At 31.6% G+C, this 20,144-nt stretch overlaps 1 protein-coding gene across 3 annotated transcripts in view; it reads right to left on the reverse strand.

Moving 5' to 3' along the window:
• LOC143249121 (thrombospondin type-1 domain-containing protein 4-like) overlaps positions 1 to 5,687 on the reverse strand; it is a 115,880-nt gene extending 110,193 nt beyond the window's left edge. For 2 of the 3 annotated variants that reach the window (XM_076498471.1, XM_076498472.1), the window contains exon 1: positions 5,375 to 5,671. In XM_076498471.1, coding sequence (XP_076354586.1) covers positions 5,375 to 5,443 — 69 coding nt within the window. In that variant the 5' untranslated portion in view covers positions 5,444 to 5,671. Of the gene's footprint in view, positions 1 to 5,374 lie in introns of all 3 variants that reach the window. The other variant, XM_076498470.1, reaches the window with a different exon arrangement.
• Positions 5,688 to 20,144: the final 14,457 nt, after the last annotated feature.

A 20,144-nucleotide genomic window follows, 5' to 3' on the forward strand; every position in this document is an offset into this window, starting at 1 on the left:
TTATAGTTTAATTTCTTCTACTACGTTAAGCCTTACAGCAACTGCATAAGGTTGCATTACATTTAGGTGAATTTTAAAGGTTTAGCCAAAGGAAAAAAAGAAATTTTAAAGTAAATGAACTTAAATGGAAAATGTATAATTAATCAAACATATATCCTATTAATTAACATTCAAACTTGGAATACAATAAACTTTACCTTGACCCTCAAAAGTGAAGTTGGGTTGTGTTTGCACGTCTTACTATTTCGATTGCAGGATTGTATTCTATTCTGCGATCTCCTAATGACGGCCGAAATAAACAATTCGACTTGATCTGATAAATATTTGAGTAAGTAACTTAAAACTTGTGAATGTAGTTCACAAAAATCTTCAATTAAGTAATGATTCGAGTTTCAAAAGAAGTTCTACACAAGACTTCGAAGAGAGGGCGTAAAACAGTGGTCGAGGTAAAAAAACCGGAATCTTTCAGAAGTCAAATTAAGTACCTCATGGTGTATTTTTACAAGTTATATAAGATTTCAGAAGGTGTCGAAACAATTTGGCCAAATTCAGTGGAGCATTAGGATACCCTACGATCGCACGTTGATAAACCTTTCAGAAATAGCACAAAGTAGTCTCTATGAATACATATCGCTGAGAAGAGGCGACCAAATTTTACAAAACTAATAAGAATTTGTTCGAAGGCAGAGGGGAAGTAATGTCGTATCTCAACAAACGGTATCAGTGGTATACACAAAATTAATGGAACCGTGACTGCTAAAACATACATGCGGATCCTTATCTATCGTGCCAATTCTTTAAGGATACGACACATCTGGCAGAAACTCATCTTCTAGCAAGACAGTTACTCCTGGCATACATCAAATGTTGTGAAATAATACCTTAAGGGTAAAGAAGTCAATGTAACACTCATAATCGTAACTTAGTCTGTTAAAAGCCTCGGTATAATTATTCTTGAGGTTATATGGTCAACATTTATTTCTTAATTCTCTGTTGAAAGTATTTTATTGTGCACTAAATATACTAAACTTTTTTTTGCATGATTGCTATAAAACGAAAACTAACGATGGGCTATCTGTGTTCTGTCGATTACGGGTATTGAAACCGTTTTCTAGCATTGTAAATCCGCAGACATGCCGCTGTTCTACTAAAGGGGAGGGTATGTTATAAGCTCTCAGAGTTATTCCTGAGCCATCGGAAGGAGATACTAACCAATAATAAAACGTAATAGATATGTATCATTATTGATATATTTGAATACAAGATTAGCATTATAGTCCATAATGATTGAAAATACAACATCTTAACATTATAATAAGTAACTATACTATTTTAATTGATTAAACTAAATTATTATCCTTTGCTGTAAACTAAGTATTTATCATCTATATGAAAATGAAAGTTTTACAAACAGTGCAGTAAGAAACAGTTTCTTTATTTCTAAAACATGTTTTGTCTTTTAACTTGTTCTTTTTCTTCATGTTTACATTTCCTCTTTTTCTTTATGTGTTTGTTTTATGTTGTTGTTTCTTTTCCCGTTTATGATTTTGTATTTGTAACGTGAACACTGTATTTCATTATATTAATATTTCACTTAACAAATACGGACATTGATCTCGCAATCATGAGGAATTAATATTTAAATATCATTGAAAGTCACACTTTACAAATTCTTAAGTATAAGTCAACTTATATAACGGGTTTTCTCTACATTAAAACTATTCCTATTCTCAGATCGCTCATACGAATTTAAACGTGTAATGACCGGTTTTTAAGTGTCGTACCGTTTTTTCACATTCAACAATAAAATAATTTAGGGAAATAAATTTCCATGCAACCAAGTATAGGGCACGTGGAGATTTGCTTCATTTTCTTATTTTTGGTTGGTGTAAGAAAGGCATCTCTGTTTTAATAACAAGTATTAAAATTATAAATAATTAAAGTTTTTAAAGAATAAAATGAACTCGTTTTACTTTCTTTATTTTGCCTAAGTCAGTTTTTTTTTAATGTAACTGAAGATGATTTTAAATAACAGTCGTTTTAATGAAAAATTAACTTATTTCATTATTTCTTCAGACATTCTAATCAATGAGAAGTTAAACCTTAATGAGAAATTAACTTATTTTCAAATTATATCTGTAACTTTTCTAAATGAGAAGTAAATTTATGTCATGATTTCGTGTAAACTTTCTCAGTTAAAATCTAACGCACTTCAGAACATCACTTAAATGTTTTTGTGAAGTAAAAATTAACTTATTTTATTTCACCTAGATCTTATTCTTAACGACAACTTACCTAATATCGTGATTTCAATTACATCGTCTGTTTGCTTGAAGTTAGGCACAAAACTACACAAGGGTATCAAAACCCAATTTCTAGGGTCAATTACATCATAGTATTCATAACAAATTAATTACGATCATGATTTTACTTGATAATGTTGTAATTGAGAAGTTACTATATAACATAACTATATAACATAACTTTATGTGGATTGCTTTGCAGTTAATACTCACTTAAGGTTTTTAGCACAATTTGCATATTTAGAAGCTAATTTACACGCTTACTGCACTTTTTAATTTATTTTGCTCTTCAGTTTCATCTTAATGTCTAGACTAATGAGAAGTGCATAAATGTTTAACCTTATACATTTACTAAAATTATTCTTTGATTATAACAACTTTCTATCAAATTGTGTTGTACAAATAATTTAATGCATTATAACTACTACAAGTATATAAAGCTAGTTACACTACCCTAATTCATTTACTCTATTGTCCCTCCCGCTTTGAGATTAAAAAACAGATTGTTAAGTCATGAGAAGTTCACCGCTGTCTTTTCGTGCTGAGATATTTTATACAAATGGCCATCATGATAGACATATGCACGGATATTTTAAAACACTGTCGTGACCCTTGTAATAACATTCACGCCCAAACTAGACAAACAGACCGATCAATTTTAGTTTAAATATTATGTATAAGAAAGTACAGACTAGAGAACGTCGAATTAATCAATTGCTGTTAAGTGATATCAAGCGTGAGGTTACTGAACGTAGTTATGTTTCACAGTTACAATAATATATGTTTTTGTTTTATTTTTCATTTCTAGCTCATGAGCCGCGCATCAAAATAAAAAGAATCAGTCATCATTATGAGTCGTCTAACATTAAGGCTGTAACAAATGTTGTGGGGGAGTAAGAGTACAATTAACAAGTTACTGTTCATTGTTGGAGTGTTTTGTATATCCTCATGCTCAACAGATGGATTGACTCGTATCTAAAAAAAACAATACGCTCTCTGATAACCACGTACTTTGTGTTGTAAATTAGCAGCCTTCTTTTGGCATATTTATCAATACAAACTGCAAACTTCAAATTCAATAATTATGTGTTCCGGACTTAAGTTTTGTGTAAATATAAAATATACAATAGAATGAATAGTTATGAAGCAAAACATAACATATTTTTTTACTGTCCGGTTTGTTATCTTAATAATAAGTGAAGTCTCTCTGTTTCCTTATTCGTCATTATTATGATAGAAAGTGGAACAGATTTTTTCAACCTTATATATATATATATATATATATATATATATCATACTTTCAGATGCCTATTCTCTCAGTACTCGTTCCCTATAAAATCTATCATAGCTGAAACTAATTTCAATAACGAAAAAAATACAAATTATTAAAGAATCATAGTAAAGCCTTCATACATGTTCTAAGAAAGATACAATAATTTTAAAATTGAAATTAGTAAGACTTATTATATCGAACACGAACACCGAAGGATATTTTAGTTGTCTCAGAAGAATATTTTACAGAAAGAGTATCGCTGCGTAACCTTCCCTAAGTTTCAGCTAATAGACTAGAGGGAAAAACAGCTAGCAAGAGCACTCACCGCCAACACTTCAGTTACTTTTCTCTCATCGAATACTTGGGTTTGACTGTCACTCCTATGGAGCACCCACACCCCCAAAGTTGGGAGCGCATTTTTTTTGCAACCAAGGGACGCAAACCTTAAATCCTCAGATTCAAAGTCTAGGCATCCTAAATAGTAAACCATATTCAATTTTAAGGGGCATGGTAATCTTACTAGTTTGGTACGTTTCCTAATAAAAGTATCATATTATACGAAAAAGAAGTTTATATCTTTACTGTAAGATTTTGTATCAGTTTCTCATTAGTCATTATTTGTAGATATAAATTATTGTTATAATGATTCAGTGATTAGTAATAGTACGTGATTTTCAACAGAAAAATTATTATACTATGTAACTTATATGTATTCAAAATACTTTCTATACTTACATAGAAAATTTCTCACATTCACAATACAACGTATCATGTGAATATGTTTTCCAAAAAAATACCATAAAGTAAATTTGTGAATACATAGACAGGTCAAAAAACGTAAGTTTTTTTTTTATAATTTATCATAAAAATCGGGCTTGTATGAGGGATGACAGAGTTTTAATGCTTTGATACTTTATCATTTTTTTAATTAGAATTTCCTCTCAGACAAATAACATTTAGTACAATTAGCAAAAAACGTCATAAAGACTCATTCGGCTGTAAAATGTTTTAGTTTCGATTTTGTTTCAACTTTGATCCACTAGGAGCTCCCACAGGGAAAGATTTATTTGTTTTATAGCAAAGCCACCTTGCACTATACGCTGTGTTTACCGCGGAGAATCAAACCCAGGATTTTGCTGTTGTAAGTCCATAGACATACCGCTCTCCCACAAAAGGCTCAGGAGAATAAATAAGAAAATAAAATCTTTTAAACGCCTACTTAATGAAAAAGGCTTGATTGTAGGTCAGATTAATTACAAATTTGTATAGTATCGTACACTTGCGAAGACAGTTTTTGTCGACATATAAAGTATTCTAAATGCTTAGAATTTTTTAAACATGATAAAATAGCAGTGAGCGCAGCTTCAATTTGAATATGTCTGGTGTAAGTATAAATCCATGTTAATTGTGATAAATTCCTTTTTATGAATGAATAAAAAACAAACAGTTTTAATCGTTTAACTAAACCTGGTTTAGAAGAAACCAAAAAACTGCTTTTAGCTGGAGCTTGAATGATTTTGTACATGGGAATACATTTAAATTTACCCTAATTGCTTTAAAAGGCAACTATTCAATTCTGGTATTTCTTTAATTTCCATAGTATTGCCTTTTAAAAAGCGTTTTTATTTCATTTGTTAAATCATCTTTAAACCATGATCTTAGTAAGTAATATTATACACTAAAGTAAACAGTTCGAGTAGATGAATGTCGTTTAACAACTAAATACTCTAAACCCAAAACATTAATTATATTTTATCTTGGCTCATTTAAACTTCTTTTAGAAATGATGCACACTTACCAAAAGCAGGAAAAGAATAAAAGTCACTTGTTCAAAAATGATCCAATTCATCTGGCGTAGTACATTCATATTGGAAAATCGTATCTTTCAATAGTATACTGTCCACACCTTCAAACTTAAGAATCATTCGCTAGCGTGTGGTTAACATAGTCAAGAGCTGAAAAACGACCACTGCTGAAATATCAGTTCAGGTATATTTTCAAATAGAAAAAAAAAAGATAACTTGTTTTGCGGCTCAATAACAGCAGAGGAAGTACAGTTTAGAAGAGGTTTGTAAGAAGGAACATAACACTGCTACTGCTTCGGTGAAACTGAAGCATTTGCCTTTCGTGCGTTCGTTTTGTGCATCTTGAAAGACGGGTGGAGTAGCTTCTCTGCAGGGGGTTGTTCGTTAAATAAAATTAACTTCCGATCAAATTAAGCTATGTACTGGTGAGAAGCTAAAAATCAACCTGACTATCAATATAGCTAGTTAAATATACTTTTCCTACATTTCTTTCGTATATTAGTTAATTAATTTAAGTCTGTTCGAAATATCCTTAAAAAAGAACACCGATTTCCTATAATTATTGAAATAGCATTAAATTGGGTCCAGAAATAGAAACATCATTGTTAGCCAGCAAGTGCTAAGTGTTCTCTCAAAATGTCAAACTAGATAATGGCTATTTTCACTCGATTTACTGTGGGAAATATATCCCGGGTTTTACTTTTGAAACTCCGTAAACTTACCGCTGACCCATTCATTAGTCTTTTTATTCAAAAACTTAAAAAAAAAGTTGAATTTTTCGAGCTTTCTTCTATATATTGTTTCTTTTTCCAAATGTAAATCAAATCCCCATCATCGATAAATATCAACATTGTATTCAAAACAAATAATTGTATAATAACTTTCTTACTCATAACTTTCTAAATATTTTTTATGACTCGTCAATAAAATAAATGCTTGTTTGTTTTTTATTTGCCTTTCCCTAGTGGCTCAGCCGTAATCTTAGTGGCTTATATGTTAAAAATCGTCGCGAGCAAAACGCAGTTAACCCATTGGATAGTTTTGAGCTTAAGTACGAACACATTTTTTTTGTTTGTTTTAGCTTAAAGCTACTTGAGATCTGTCTGCGCTAACCTTCCATAATTCTCAAGTGGTAGACTAGAAGGAAAGCAACTAGTCACCATCACTCACGGCTAACTGTCGAGTTCCTCTTTACCAAAGAATAATGGGATTGAGCATCACATTATAACGCAATCGCAGTATATTGCAAGTCAGAGCCATATCACCAGGCCATGCCAAGACAGCAAAAATAATTGATAAGAAACATGAATAAACCTCTTGTAATCTCTTGATGATGAGAAACCTACTTGAAATAAAATTGTATCTCAAAACGGCTGGTATGGGTATTAACACTTTTATTGATAAGGAGAGAACAACGTTTCGACGTCAACGGTTACATTCTAACTCTCTTTTTCTTAACATGAAGATGACCTAGGAAGGTCGAAACGTTGTTCTTTCTTTATCCATAAACGTATTAATACCCATATCAGCCGTTCTGAGACATCGCTTGTAATCTGTAGCCATCATTTCACGGTAGTGTGCAAATAACATTAATTTAAAATACTATTTTCCATTGCTCTTGACATCATGAATAATGTTCTGAACCACAAAATAAACTTTTAAGTTGCTTTTGGACAACTTTGTTTTTTCTAGTGTAAATAATATATAATAATTCCTCTCTGCATTACGACAATGTATAATGTAAAACAATACTTAATATAAGAAATATCTCAACAATAAATATACAAGAACCAAATCAATTCTAAAAGGATTCGTCAGAACGTTGAATTTAGTAAATATGATATTCTGTTTTATGAATATCTTAATTTTCTACCTGACCAAATTGTAATTCCAAGTTATTAAACCTCAACGATTATAACATTATATGCTTGCTAAAACCTCAGGAAAACCATGCATATAAATTATCACTCTATTAAAGAGTGATGAGTGTTTCAGTTTTCAACAAATATTAATATTAAACAGAAATATTATTTTTCAATGTAAAATCACAGATCACTAATTTCAATATTTTAATAATTAGTCACATTAAAATATATTTTATTTTTTATGTCTAGAATTTTAATGAATTACTGAAATTTTTGTAGACTCAAAAGCCAATAGTCTTCAGAACGTTGATACTAGAATTTTTCGTTGACACCTATTTACTATTTCAGTAGAGAAATAGTGCACCAATAAGGTTTAATCAACCGTTGTTTTTCGTCTTTCAGCATGATTAAAACCCCTGAAAAATGATATTATTTATATTTTGTACTTTCAGGGGTGGACTCACCAGATAGCCCGAAAAAGCTCCTTCTGTCTCAAAACGTTTTTAATGAAAGTGCTAACTTATCACTTCTTTTTCCTTTTTCGTTTTTGTTTAATGTCTGACAAAAGCAATCTCTCTTGCGTGTAACTTTAGAAATTTCAAATATCAGGAAGTTAGCAAATGAGATATGAGTTAAACTCATTTATAACAGGTTACAATTTTTCAAGTAAAATCATTTAGAATAACATACATCCACCTTCTCCTACTTTTATAAGTAAGAAAAGTGCTCACTTTAGAAATTCACATACATAAAGATAAAATGTCTATTCGATTGCACGAGAATATCGTTTCTAAAACAAGTTTCTGGCTTGAACGTATACCTCCTATTAATCACGTTCCAGCGCCATCTACAAGTGGTTTAAGAATATATTCTGCTATGGAAATATCAATTTAATACTGAATATGTTTATCATTAATTTAGTCAAGGTGTTTGATTCACTTGTCGATTAATCATCACTTTGTTATTATATAGGATTATAAATGCATCATTTATGTAATAAACTCAATTTATAAAACTAACATGTTTTGTGTTTCAAAATGAATATTTATTACTTTATAGAATGAACCTGATACCGTAATTTTTAAATCATTGCTAAATACATCACAACACATACTTTACTCTATAAGTTAAAATGTCATCGTTGAATTAACATTTATTTTAACACTCAGGGTCGTTCGTTGTAGGTTAATTACTCCAACTGTACTTCAAGAGATCAACAAATTTGTATCGTAATGTGAAACTCCACACCAGCATAAATTTTATGCTCCAACTGTAACTCAAGAGATCAATAAATTTGTGTCGTAATGTAAAACTGTCATACCAGAATATATATACATACCCCAACCGTAACTCAAAAGGTCAACAAATTTGTGTCGAAAGATATTTCGTGACCACATCAGCATGTGTGGGTGTGTTGTAATACTTACAAAACGAACTATAATTATGTCCACGAAATTTCACCATATTGTTAATCAAGTGATAAAAATGTTTTTGCCTGTTTGTTGTTAAGCGCAAAGCTACACAAACAGTTACCAGCTGCGCATGCAAAAGAAACAAAACTTCGTACTTTAGCGTTATAAGTCTCATAATAGGAATAATAAGGAAATTTATATCTTATACTTTCTATTCTGTTTTACATTTCACTAAATATGACAATTACCCATCACTTTATTAGGATTACTCCTACTACCTACATGAAATGCTTAATTAGACCAACCACGTTCGAAGCAATAATGGTTTGTAGTGAATATGGAATAAACTTTACAAATCCTCCGAAAGTTTTTTGTTCGATTGTAGTCATTCATCTATTAGTAGTGGTTTAATTGCACAATTGTTTGTATGGGATTACATTGATGAATATGAGTTAAAGCTTATCCCAAAGGCGAACCAGCAAATCCTATTATTGTGCTACTCAAAAAAGATGAACATGACTTGCATCAATAATATGAAATGTTTGGTGTGTTATTCGTCGCTTTTATAGAATCAGAAAAAACCAACTTTTACCACGAAAAGCGTATTCCACACCATTACACCAATATCACGATCTTTCTAAATGACACAGGCAGAGTTACTTATTGAAGTGTATTCTCAACTTGTACAGGGAAGTGTTAAATACGGCTCATCATCTCACACCCCTACAATTATTTATTATCGAAAGTTTACAGTTAAATTCCACTGATACGTGTTTGTCGAATGTTGTGTTTTTAGCTTAAGAAGGGGCTTTCTACTCTTTGTTCACTGCAGAGAACTAAACCGGAATTTTAGTATTGTAAGGTTGGAATCTTATTGTTGACCTATTGGAGAACAAGCTCCACTGATAATGTTTTACTGTTTATAACTCAGTTGAACGAGTTACATAATGATCATACGATATATTTTGATGTGTCCACCTCATGGTATAATGGAATACCCGTTATTATAATTCTTGTGACGTCGAAGATAGTCTTGTTCTTACGCACTGTCTCGTAGTCTATCTACCATAAGTATGAACATCTATGTTAATAAGGCACAATGAATTATATAACTGATCACATGATTAGTCTATATTCTATATGCACATAAAAGTTATTATTTTTCATCTACGCAAGATACGAATAAAGTAACTAGTTAGTTAAGTAATTGTTTCAGAAAATACTTATTACTTCTGCAACCACAGGTTGATGAATTTTACTTTTCACCCGTGTATGTGAATTTGTTAGCATGATTTATTGAAAGCTACTGAATGGATTTCAACGAAAAATAGCATACATTTGGACTAGCATCCAACTTTGAAGCATTTATTTTTATAGGGTCATGGTCAAAGTTTAAAGTAAAACCAAGGTCACAAAATCCAAAACAAAATCTCAATATGTTAACATGAGGACCAATTTTTTGCACTGTTATTGCTCAGTAACTCAGTAAAAATTATCGAATTTTAATAAAACTTGTTGGGGTATGTAGAATGTTGTTACTCATTGTTCGTATCCGTTGATAATGATGGACACATCTTCTGTTTTGTTTTCTGAGAGCCGAAACTTATCAACGCTAAGTGCCCCTCTAGTTCTCTTATGATTTTCATGGATCTAAAAAATATTTGTAAATCAACAATTTTTTAATGATGCTGTACGGGGTTACTCTATTAGAATAGTATTAAAGTTATTGGGTAAGTAGAAGTTAAATGTTGACTACATTGAATATGAATTCAACTTTAAGTTTGGAAAATATAATACTTTATAAGATTTTCAAAATGATACTTTCAGTAATACTGCGACTTTGAAAACATGAGCATAAACAGGGAGCACTTAAGTAAGTTTACAAACCAATGTTCTAACGAAACATGTAGTATATTCCACTATCAACAAAACTTTTCCTTATACTTATAATCGTGGTTCCACCTATTATTAACATATAAATAGTACTTATAATGCAGTTTAAGATTTTAATCGAAGCATATGGAGTGTAGAGATTAGCATAGCCAAATCTAAGCTGTGAGTGAAATAACTAAAGAATGTATCGTGGCAGAGGGCACCACGTAGTTAGGTTCTCAAATAGTGCTGTATTTGTAACAATGATTACATCTAACCTAGCTAGCAAGAGAAGAAAATGCTGAACGATGCTAATCTACATTAACACGAAGAAGATACAGTTAGATAGCCTCTCATGCATCACCATAACTGACGTAATGCTCCATTACTCTACGGTCCACGACCTGTTCTAATGGTGCATTAGTATAATGTTAGGGCTGCACCTAGATTTCCTTCTGCATTGACAGCAAGCTGCTTTTGCACTTAAAAACTGAGACGTTTAGCTTTATGTGCAGCCTTCCTTTGAAACTTATATGCAATTACTTAAAACAATAATTCTCCTAACCTTATAATATTACACGTTTCAGTGGAATCCTGTTGGGAGAAATCTACTATATCCTCAGAACCAATTTGGCTATATGTTACATCATTTATTTTCTATGACCCTCATTACATGTTACACACTTTAATTATCACTCGTATATAAGATATTGCTTTGTTTCGTTTATACTACAAAATCACTGTTTCTGATTAATGCACTTAATGGGAATGTTGTATCATAAAACTCAGAAACACCATTGTAAATAGAATGCTTTATATAGAGTAAATACATCAACCACGTATTACCTTCCAAGTTGCATGAAAATACAGTCACTTCTTAATTTATTCAAAGAAATAAGTGGGACAAGTTTTTTTGCGTGTATGTAGTTTTGTGTGCTTATAAAATCATAAAAGCTTAGTAAAGTTGTGTCTCCTAGGCTGCGCCCGCAAATACTACATGTTTACAAAAAAAAGTAGAATAACCCATTTTCATCGTTTTAGTAATGTGGTATTTGTTTTGTGATACTCACTATAATTTCAAAATCCTTCACAGAATAATCACCAACGTGGCTGAACAAGCAGCTTTCCATTACTATTTCTTTAAGAAAACTTAAACTATAGAAAATTATAGGAAAGCAGGTGCAAATAATAAATGGAAAAGTGTAGACCGGGGTAAACAGGCTTTTATCGGGAAATATTAAATACTATCTGTATTGTTTTCGAAGGGCATCAATCAAATTAATTTTAATGTAAGCGCTTAAACTAAATTATACTTTTAAAAACCAGAAAACTATATAACCTTTATTAAAAGTAAAGAAAAGTAAAATAATACAATAGTTTTAGTCATCATCGCCGGTGACAAAAATGAAAATATGTTCTAGTTTCCTCAAATCGTAAACAATTTATGCATTTTTAAACTAGCATTTATTATCCAGTTTCAAAACGTTACTTGTATCCTGTTCAAATAAGTCATTTTCTTTCATTTTAAAATATCCCTTTTATCCTGTTCAAATATAATCCTGTTCATTTGTTTCGAAATAATCCTCTTAATTTGTTTCGAAATAATTCTCTTATCTTTCGCAAATATTTTTTTGAACATCACGCCGCGATTCAACAAACAATCATAATTTCCAAGATGACATCTATATGATATATATGTATATAATATAATATATTTTAATAATGATGATCCAGAAACAATTTGTTTTGATTGTGATTGAAGCGATTAAATAGGGTATAGGAAAAAATAGTCGTTATTTTAGTATCTTATAAAGATACACCATAATTAGTATTATTATTATTGAATTTTGCGCTAGCCGTCCCTAATTTTCAAGTGATAGACTGGAATTAAAGCTGACAACCAACATCGCATGCCGCTGACTCTTAAGTTATTCTTGGTAGATCGAACAGTGAGATTTGATCGATACCTGTTTGATCGGTGTTTAAATTCCAAAATGTGGAGCACTTTTTTTTTGCAGTAATAACTGAACGCGAATTTCAGAACCTCAAAATTTTGTGACGTCATTTATTCAGTTCAAGAACAAAAACAAAACACTGTTGGTAAGATATAAAATTACCGTTTTACTATGTCACTTTAGTACAAAATCATTAATACTCATGTATACGTTAGCTTATTATATGTTATCAATGATGTGCTATATGTTTAAAATGTCGTCTTTTTTTTTCTCAGATAGGCCATATTTTGCTTGCATACAGAAAAGCTTATAACTGCATGCCTGAAAAAGATATTAAATCATTACTATTTAGTGAATATATGCTTTGACACTTGATAAACAAAATAACAAAAAATGGGCGAACTTTCAGTGTCATACATATCTTTAAATAAAGATGTCTTATTACTGGCAAAATTTGGTCACTCTTGCCATGGTTCTTGTGAAATATACAAAACGCAAACGATGTATTTTTATTCGGTTCACGTTAGAAAGAAAACAAGAAAGATTCATTTCTGTTTTATTTTTTATATGATCACTAAAAAAGGTAAGTTACTAGCCCTATCAACAATATTTAAAGGTACACGATGTTTAAATTCCAATATAACAGCTAGTCTCGATAACAGACAATAGAAACAAATGCGGAGCCGCCTATAGGTGGGGCTGACTTGTTTGATATAGACTTATAAAAAACATTCTGTGAAATATCTCTGTTTAGCTACCGGAACGTTCACCTTTATCCTATATATGGCATGTCCATTTATGGTTTATCTACATCATTATTGTATTATCATTGTTATAACAAATCTGGTATATTTTCTTTATATTACAACAATTGGGCACACGCACACACACAATAGGCCAATGGTTCCCAACCTTTTTTATGCCTCGCACCCCTAAAAATTGTTAATATGTTCTCGCACCCCTCACAGTAATTATTTATTTAAGACTAAAGATGAAGGTGGCCAAAACAACTTTTATCTCGCACCCCTGGTTGGGAACCACTGCAATAGGCAATAGTCTCTAATCCTCTGCTTTGATTGAGTAACAGTTTTTAGCGGTTTATCGAAAAAAATCAAACAAATTATTCTATATCAAGTAGTTCAGATGGAGCACATCAGAAAATGGCGTTTTATTATAAGAGTATCTAAAAAATGTAAAGTATATGCAACTTGTTGTTCGTAAACATTTTGTTATATTGATAACTCATGTCATATAACTGACGTAGAGAGTACATTATGATTTACGTAATTAACCGATACTCCTGCGCCATCTATTTAGTGGCACCACAAATAAAAATCCATAAAATTGTTCATATTTTTAGGTATTCAAGATTTAGACAATACATAAAATAAATGTTATATGTGCAGCAACCATTTATTTATAACAGAACACAGTTTTCAATAAATGTGTTCTCCTCACAACAAGAACACGACTTTAACTAGAATAGCACTTGAGGGTTTGATTATATCTTTATTTATTTACTTTTTAAATGTAGTGTTGAGAAACTGGAGTTATTAAAAACATATTACTTTTCAATAAACGATATCACATTAAATATATTAAAAATTACATGTATGAAATGTATGAAAGTTTTGAGCGCTATACATTGAATCACTTTGATGCAATGAATTGCGTGCATAACCCGAACACTTTTCCTGTGCAATACGTTCCAGTTTAAAAAACATTGTTTAGAAAATATTAGTTTTTTCTAATTTTTTTCAATGTGATATTAAGAATACGAATATTAAGTTCTAGCAAAAACAGTCGCCTGTAGGGCGGTGTTTCTGATCATTTATTAAATAATTAATCACACGGTTAATCAACAGTAATTTTATGGACAACGCCAAAATCCGAGGTCCGATTCCACCTGGTGAATAAAATACGAATAACGTATTTTGTAGATTTGTACAAAAAACAACAACAAATAATTAAACCATTTTAAATTTTAAAAGAAAATGCTGTTCTGTGTGTTAATGGAGCTAAAAAACATAAAAATAATCTCACTTACATGTATACATATACAATAATGTAAGTGTCAGCTTGCGAAAATATTTCAAATTTTTAAACCAGAACATGCGGGAAGATAATGCCTTTAGAAATCTGTTTGTTGTTTTGTTGTTTTTGAATTTCGCGCAAAGCTACACGAGGACTATCTGTACTAGCCGTCCCTAATTTAGTAGTGTAAGACTAGAAGGAAGGCAGCTAGTCATCACCACCCATCGCCAACTCTTGGGCTACTCTTTTACCAACGAATAGTGGGATTTACCGTTACATTATAACGCTCCCTCGGCTGAAAAAGCGACCAGGATTCGAACCCGCGACCCTCGGATTACAAGTCGAACACCTTAACACGCTTGGCCATGCCGGGCCTAGAAATCTGTACATAAAAAATTCAAACTCAAAAACACGTGTACATGTAAATATATATTCTAATATAACTGCAACTAAAATATTAGAAAAATTACCTGTATAAACAAGTTACCCTAGTTTTTAACATTAAACTACTGAATTACAAGAAAGTTATGTTGAAATATTATTGCATATCTATTAAATGTTCAGTGAAAGTATGTTTAAATATATCTTACATAATGTATATTATAGTTCAGTTATGGTACACATATATTCTTTTTATATTCACCATTTATAAGTCACAAGTATAATAAAAAGTGTTGTTAATAGTTAAAAACTTTCTAACATATTTATGTTTTTATCTTTTCTCACATTTATTGCGATTTTCTAAAATAAAATGTAAAAATAGCAAACTAGCATCTCATTCTGCATAAACAGTGATGGAAAAAATTATTCCATCTCACAGGTCTTAGCACATATTTCATGGTTCCGGTAATTTTTACAAAATTATGCTGTCTCCAAGTGTCAGAACCAGTGTAAAAACGGTTGTGGACATATTATCTTGTCAGATGGCTCATATTTCGGCTATTCAAATAAATATGTGAATCTTTAACAACGACCCAACTGTGGCAAACGTAAATAATCAACAAATACTTGCCAAATACGAAAATAAGAAACCTTGATTTAAAGATGACGCCAGTACTGTAATTGACAAAAAGTGGTCACAGAATATGTTGTTTGTTTTAATATTTGGTTTTGCTTCTTAACTTGATAACTGCGTGCGTGATATTGGCATGACATGGAGTATATAAAGAACTGAATGGAGTAAGCGATTAGTTCATGACGTCACACGTAAATCAGGGCTTTCTGCAGTTGTAAGGCGCTTTCCGATTTCCTCTCTTGCCCTTTGTTATTCATTATCTGTCAATAGTTTTGGGTAGAGATGAGACCTAGGCTGTTTCCTGGCTAGAGTAGTGCCATGATCCACTCACTCCCTTCGAAAATAGTATTTTATCTGAAGCAATAGAATAATGCTTTTTTTAAATACTAGTAAAGTGAAATTTCTTCTTTATTTTTCGTCTACTGTAAAGAGCTCATGGATATTACCAATCTGTTTAGTCTTGAGGACATAAATGGAGTAAAAGCGCCTTGGAATCTACACTGGTCAGCTCCACCGAAGTGGTCCTGCATTATTGGCTTTCACCGAGACTCGAAGATCTCAATGTACTCGTCGACATTAACAGGACGAAAACGTCCACATCTTGGCCCGAGATATATCTCCATATCAATTGCCTCTGTGGATACTTCACTGTTATCATAAAACACGTTGAATGAAACTCTTCTCTACATCGACGTTGTATAAAGTTCTTCTCCTCACACCGTGCAAGTTGAACTTCGATTCATCAGACAAGATAACATTATTTCAGTTCAGTCATCATGCCTTTTGTCCAAGTTGAGCCCCATCTTCATCATCATCTTAGCCGTCTTGATGTGAGGCGAGATGATGAATGTGATGACAGTGATCCCTGAAGTTTCCTGCCATACTTCTTTGAAATCTGTGAACGACAGTCAACGATTCTGAAGGTTCATGCACTTCAAAACATGATCATCATCAACTGTGAAAGATTTTTTCCTACCCCTTCTGTCAATCTCTTTATATCGCTGCATACAGTGGCACACAGTACACTAGTTAAATTTAATTCTTCATGCAATCTGCCTTTTCAAAAGTCTCGCTTTGTTCAAAGAAACAACTGCAACATTTCCTGTAGAATTACTTCGCAATCCTTGTTCTCAAAAGCGTCACATACGCGTTATAACATAGACTTTTAAACCGACTTTCAATAATAACTTCTATTTATAGCATTAAAAATATGTTATGTAATACCCAAATAACCTATAAAAATTGCTTTTGTAATAGACATTATTTCATAACTTATGAAGCATATTTACTCTCAACTGCAGAAAGTCTCAACTCAGACGATGATTGAGAAAATAAAGTGTGAAAAAATAAGTAATGCAATACATTTTCCAACCACCGTATTTTAAGCAAAAACGAAAAACTTTAATAGTTGTATGTAGGTGATAAATCTTGTTGAGAATTTCAACGGGTTTTCATTCCTTTGAGAGTTTTATATTTTATTACGAGGTAAGTCTTCTATTAATTTGTAATTTGTAGTGTTCTCAAGTGATAACTTTTTAAATTATATGTATCTATCATTAAATCATGAATGTACAACCCGACAAGCGTCGATGCTTTACAAGCTTTTTACTATTATTGTTGTTGTTTATCCGTAGTAGTAACCTTTTGTTATCTATTTTTCATGAAAGTATAAATATAACAAAATTAGTTTATCCAAACACAAATAATTGCATCTTGTAATTATCACAATCATAACTGGAACAAACAGTCATTACTGAGGATCTCTTTAAGCAATAGAATAATTATTTACATATTTTCTAGCTTCCTTCTGTGCGTTTTCTTTTAGTTTCTAACGGTAAACCAATGAACAACGAGTTACTGAAAATTAAAAATTAATATTCCCGAACTATAATTGTACGAATTCCACAGGACGCCGTATAAGTTTATGGACTTAAAACGCAAAAACTCACCATTCGATTTTTCCTTCAGGTACAGCAGATACCACAAGAAGGTTTTGCTCGAAAGAAAAAACTTTAACCAGAAACAATTTATATAAAATAAAAATCTAACAAAATTTGCTTCTGAGTGTGTACTGGTTCATCAGATTCGATACTTGAAGTATATGTTGTTCTCCATTTGAAAGAATGTGGTCAGTTTAGAAATATTTTGTATACGATGCATGTGGATATGAAAAATAAAACAAATATTTGAAGTAGATTGTAAGTTCCTTTTGTATCACGTAAGAAAGTTTGATGTTTTGAATTAAGCACAGAACCGATTGAGCTAACATGGCCATCTAGTGGTCAGATACTGAATGTTTAAATATTCACATCCATATTTTTATCTAGACGTGAAGATCATTGGTTTGTAGATCTACTCAAACTTTAATCATAGTAAATTAAATTTGAAGATCGTTCACATGAAGTACATTGTATTGCATACCATATGCTTTACAAAATTTTCCCATGTAAGTATTAATATTCATAGATAACGTAAGTAACAACAAAAATTGATGTACCAAAAAATTAACCCGGTTTGATAGCTTATTAGCTTACTCTTTTCCTTTTTACTTTCTATTTCTCCTTTCATTTGCCTGAATAAATGTTATAAGATTATGGTATCTCAAATGATGAAAGAGGTAACTTCTGTGTCTAAAATATGTGTAAATATGAGTGAAATGAATCACAGTGAAACATATTTATTACTTTCAACTTCAGTTATCTTAAAAAATCAGTCATCATCGTACGAAAAAGAGAAATTACACAAACAAAGTAGAAAGTTTAGATAAAATTAATAGAAGTTACCTTTATGTAGAAATTTACTGTGTTGTTTAACCAAACACAAAAATAAAAGTTTCGTGAACTTAATCATATGTGTTTAAATATATGTGGTGTTTGTGATTATGACAATACTATCACGTAATAAAACAGTTAAAATAGGTTCAAAGGGTTAGAGCAGCTGAATCTGTCTACTGACAGGTCCACTTGACAAAAACTCTACGTTTTTGCTTATTTTTAATATGTGTCTTTATAATAATAAAACATGCAAATAATTTTGAAGTGGTAAACAACTACTAAGCTACTCTTAATCGAATAGAAAGATGAATCGTCACATTATTCATTTAGTAGAATAATATTAATAGTTACATTATTCCTCACGAGAGGAAGGATTGTTTGTTTGTTTTGGAATTTCGCACAAAGCTACTCGAGGGCTATCTGTGCTAGTCGTCCCTAATTTAGCAGTGTAAGACTAGAGGGAAGGCAGCTAGTCATCACCACCCACCGCCAACTCTTGGGCTACTCTTTTACCAACGAATAGTGGGATTGACCGTAACATTATACACCCCCACGGCTGGGAGGGCGAGCATGTTTAGCGCGACGCGGGCGCGAACCCCCTCGGATTACGCGTCGCACGCCTTACGCGTTTGGGCATGCCAAGCCTCGAGAGGAAGGAAGTAAATAATTAACCTTCGTAGTAGCTCAATGGGCAAAAACATTCATTATTCATTATACTGGTGAAATTGTGTTCAAATCCTAGATGTCGGGTTAATATATTCGTTCATAAATGTGAGATGTTCAACCAACTAAGGTATAATATAAATATCATAATATCAAGATGTGACACTAGGTTGGAAAGTACAAGTACCACAGTCTCAGAACGTGATGCGAATAAAACGCTCAGATTATCTTTAAAACATCTCAAAATATTAGTTTTTTTCGTTTTCAATATTGTTTATGGGCTCTTTATCTAACCATATATAAGTGAGAGCTTTTAGCATATGTTTTACTTTTTATGTTCTCTTTTGTTTGCCTTCAGTTGTTCATTACTAAAATGTATGTTGAACCAGCATGTCTTATTACGGCAACGGGTATTTCATTCAAATCATCTTTTTGTACACGGAAATTTTCAATTAATATTGAAATTATTTGTTTGACTAAGTTATATATGTCTCTAGCTAACGACAACAATGAGTATTCGATCGCCACAACTACTTAATTAAATAACATTTAGTAAGAAAAAATAATCCTTATTTAATTAAAGTTGTGTAATAATCTTCTCCATTACTTTAATGGAGTATACATATGGTTTGCTTATCACTAAGCTATACTTGAACATTTCACGACGGAACTAATGTAATGTATCAAGCAAATTAGTACCTCATGTCAATCAATTATTAAATTAAATAATTTTGTTTTTCAACTTGACTGAAACCCGTTGCCGAGCTTGATAGACCTTTCGGCCGTGGGGGCAATATAAAGTGATAATTAATACTCATTGGGAAAGAGGTGGTGGTGCTTGAATTTTACCAGGTGCTTCTCCCTCATCATCAGTCTGAAAGTTTAGAGCAGTTAGTGCAGATAGTTTTCGAATAGTTTTGCGTGAAATTCAACAAATAAACATATCTTTCAAATGACGTTTTTATTTTAATATGTATTTTGCTTCTAAATGTTTCAAAGAATTAAACAGAACTTGATTTTTGCCATTTTGTAGACTGTTAGTATAATATACAAGAACTGTGGTGGAACACTGTAAGAATTAATATATAAATTATATAAAGAGAGATAAATGATGGAACAAAATATCGTTCCTCAGTTAGAGAACTAATAAATTCGACCTTTGGATTTCCAGTC

The sequence above is a fragment of the Tachypleus tridentatus genome, chromosome 4 (assembly GCF_004210375.1).
Source record: "Tachypleus tridentatus isolate NWPU-2018 chromosome 4, ASM421037v1, whole genome shotgun sequence".
Lineage (NCBI taxonomy): Eukaryota > Metazoa > Arthropoda > Merostomata > Xiphosura > Limulidae > Tachypleus > Tachypleus tridentatus.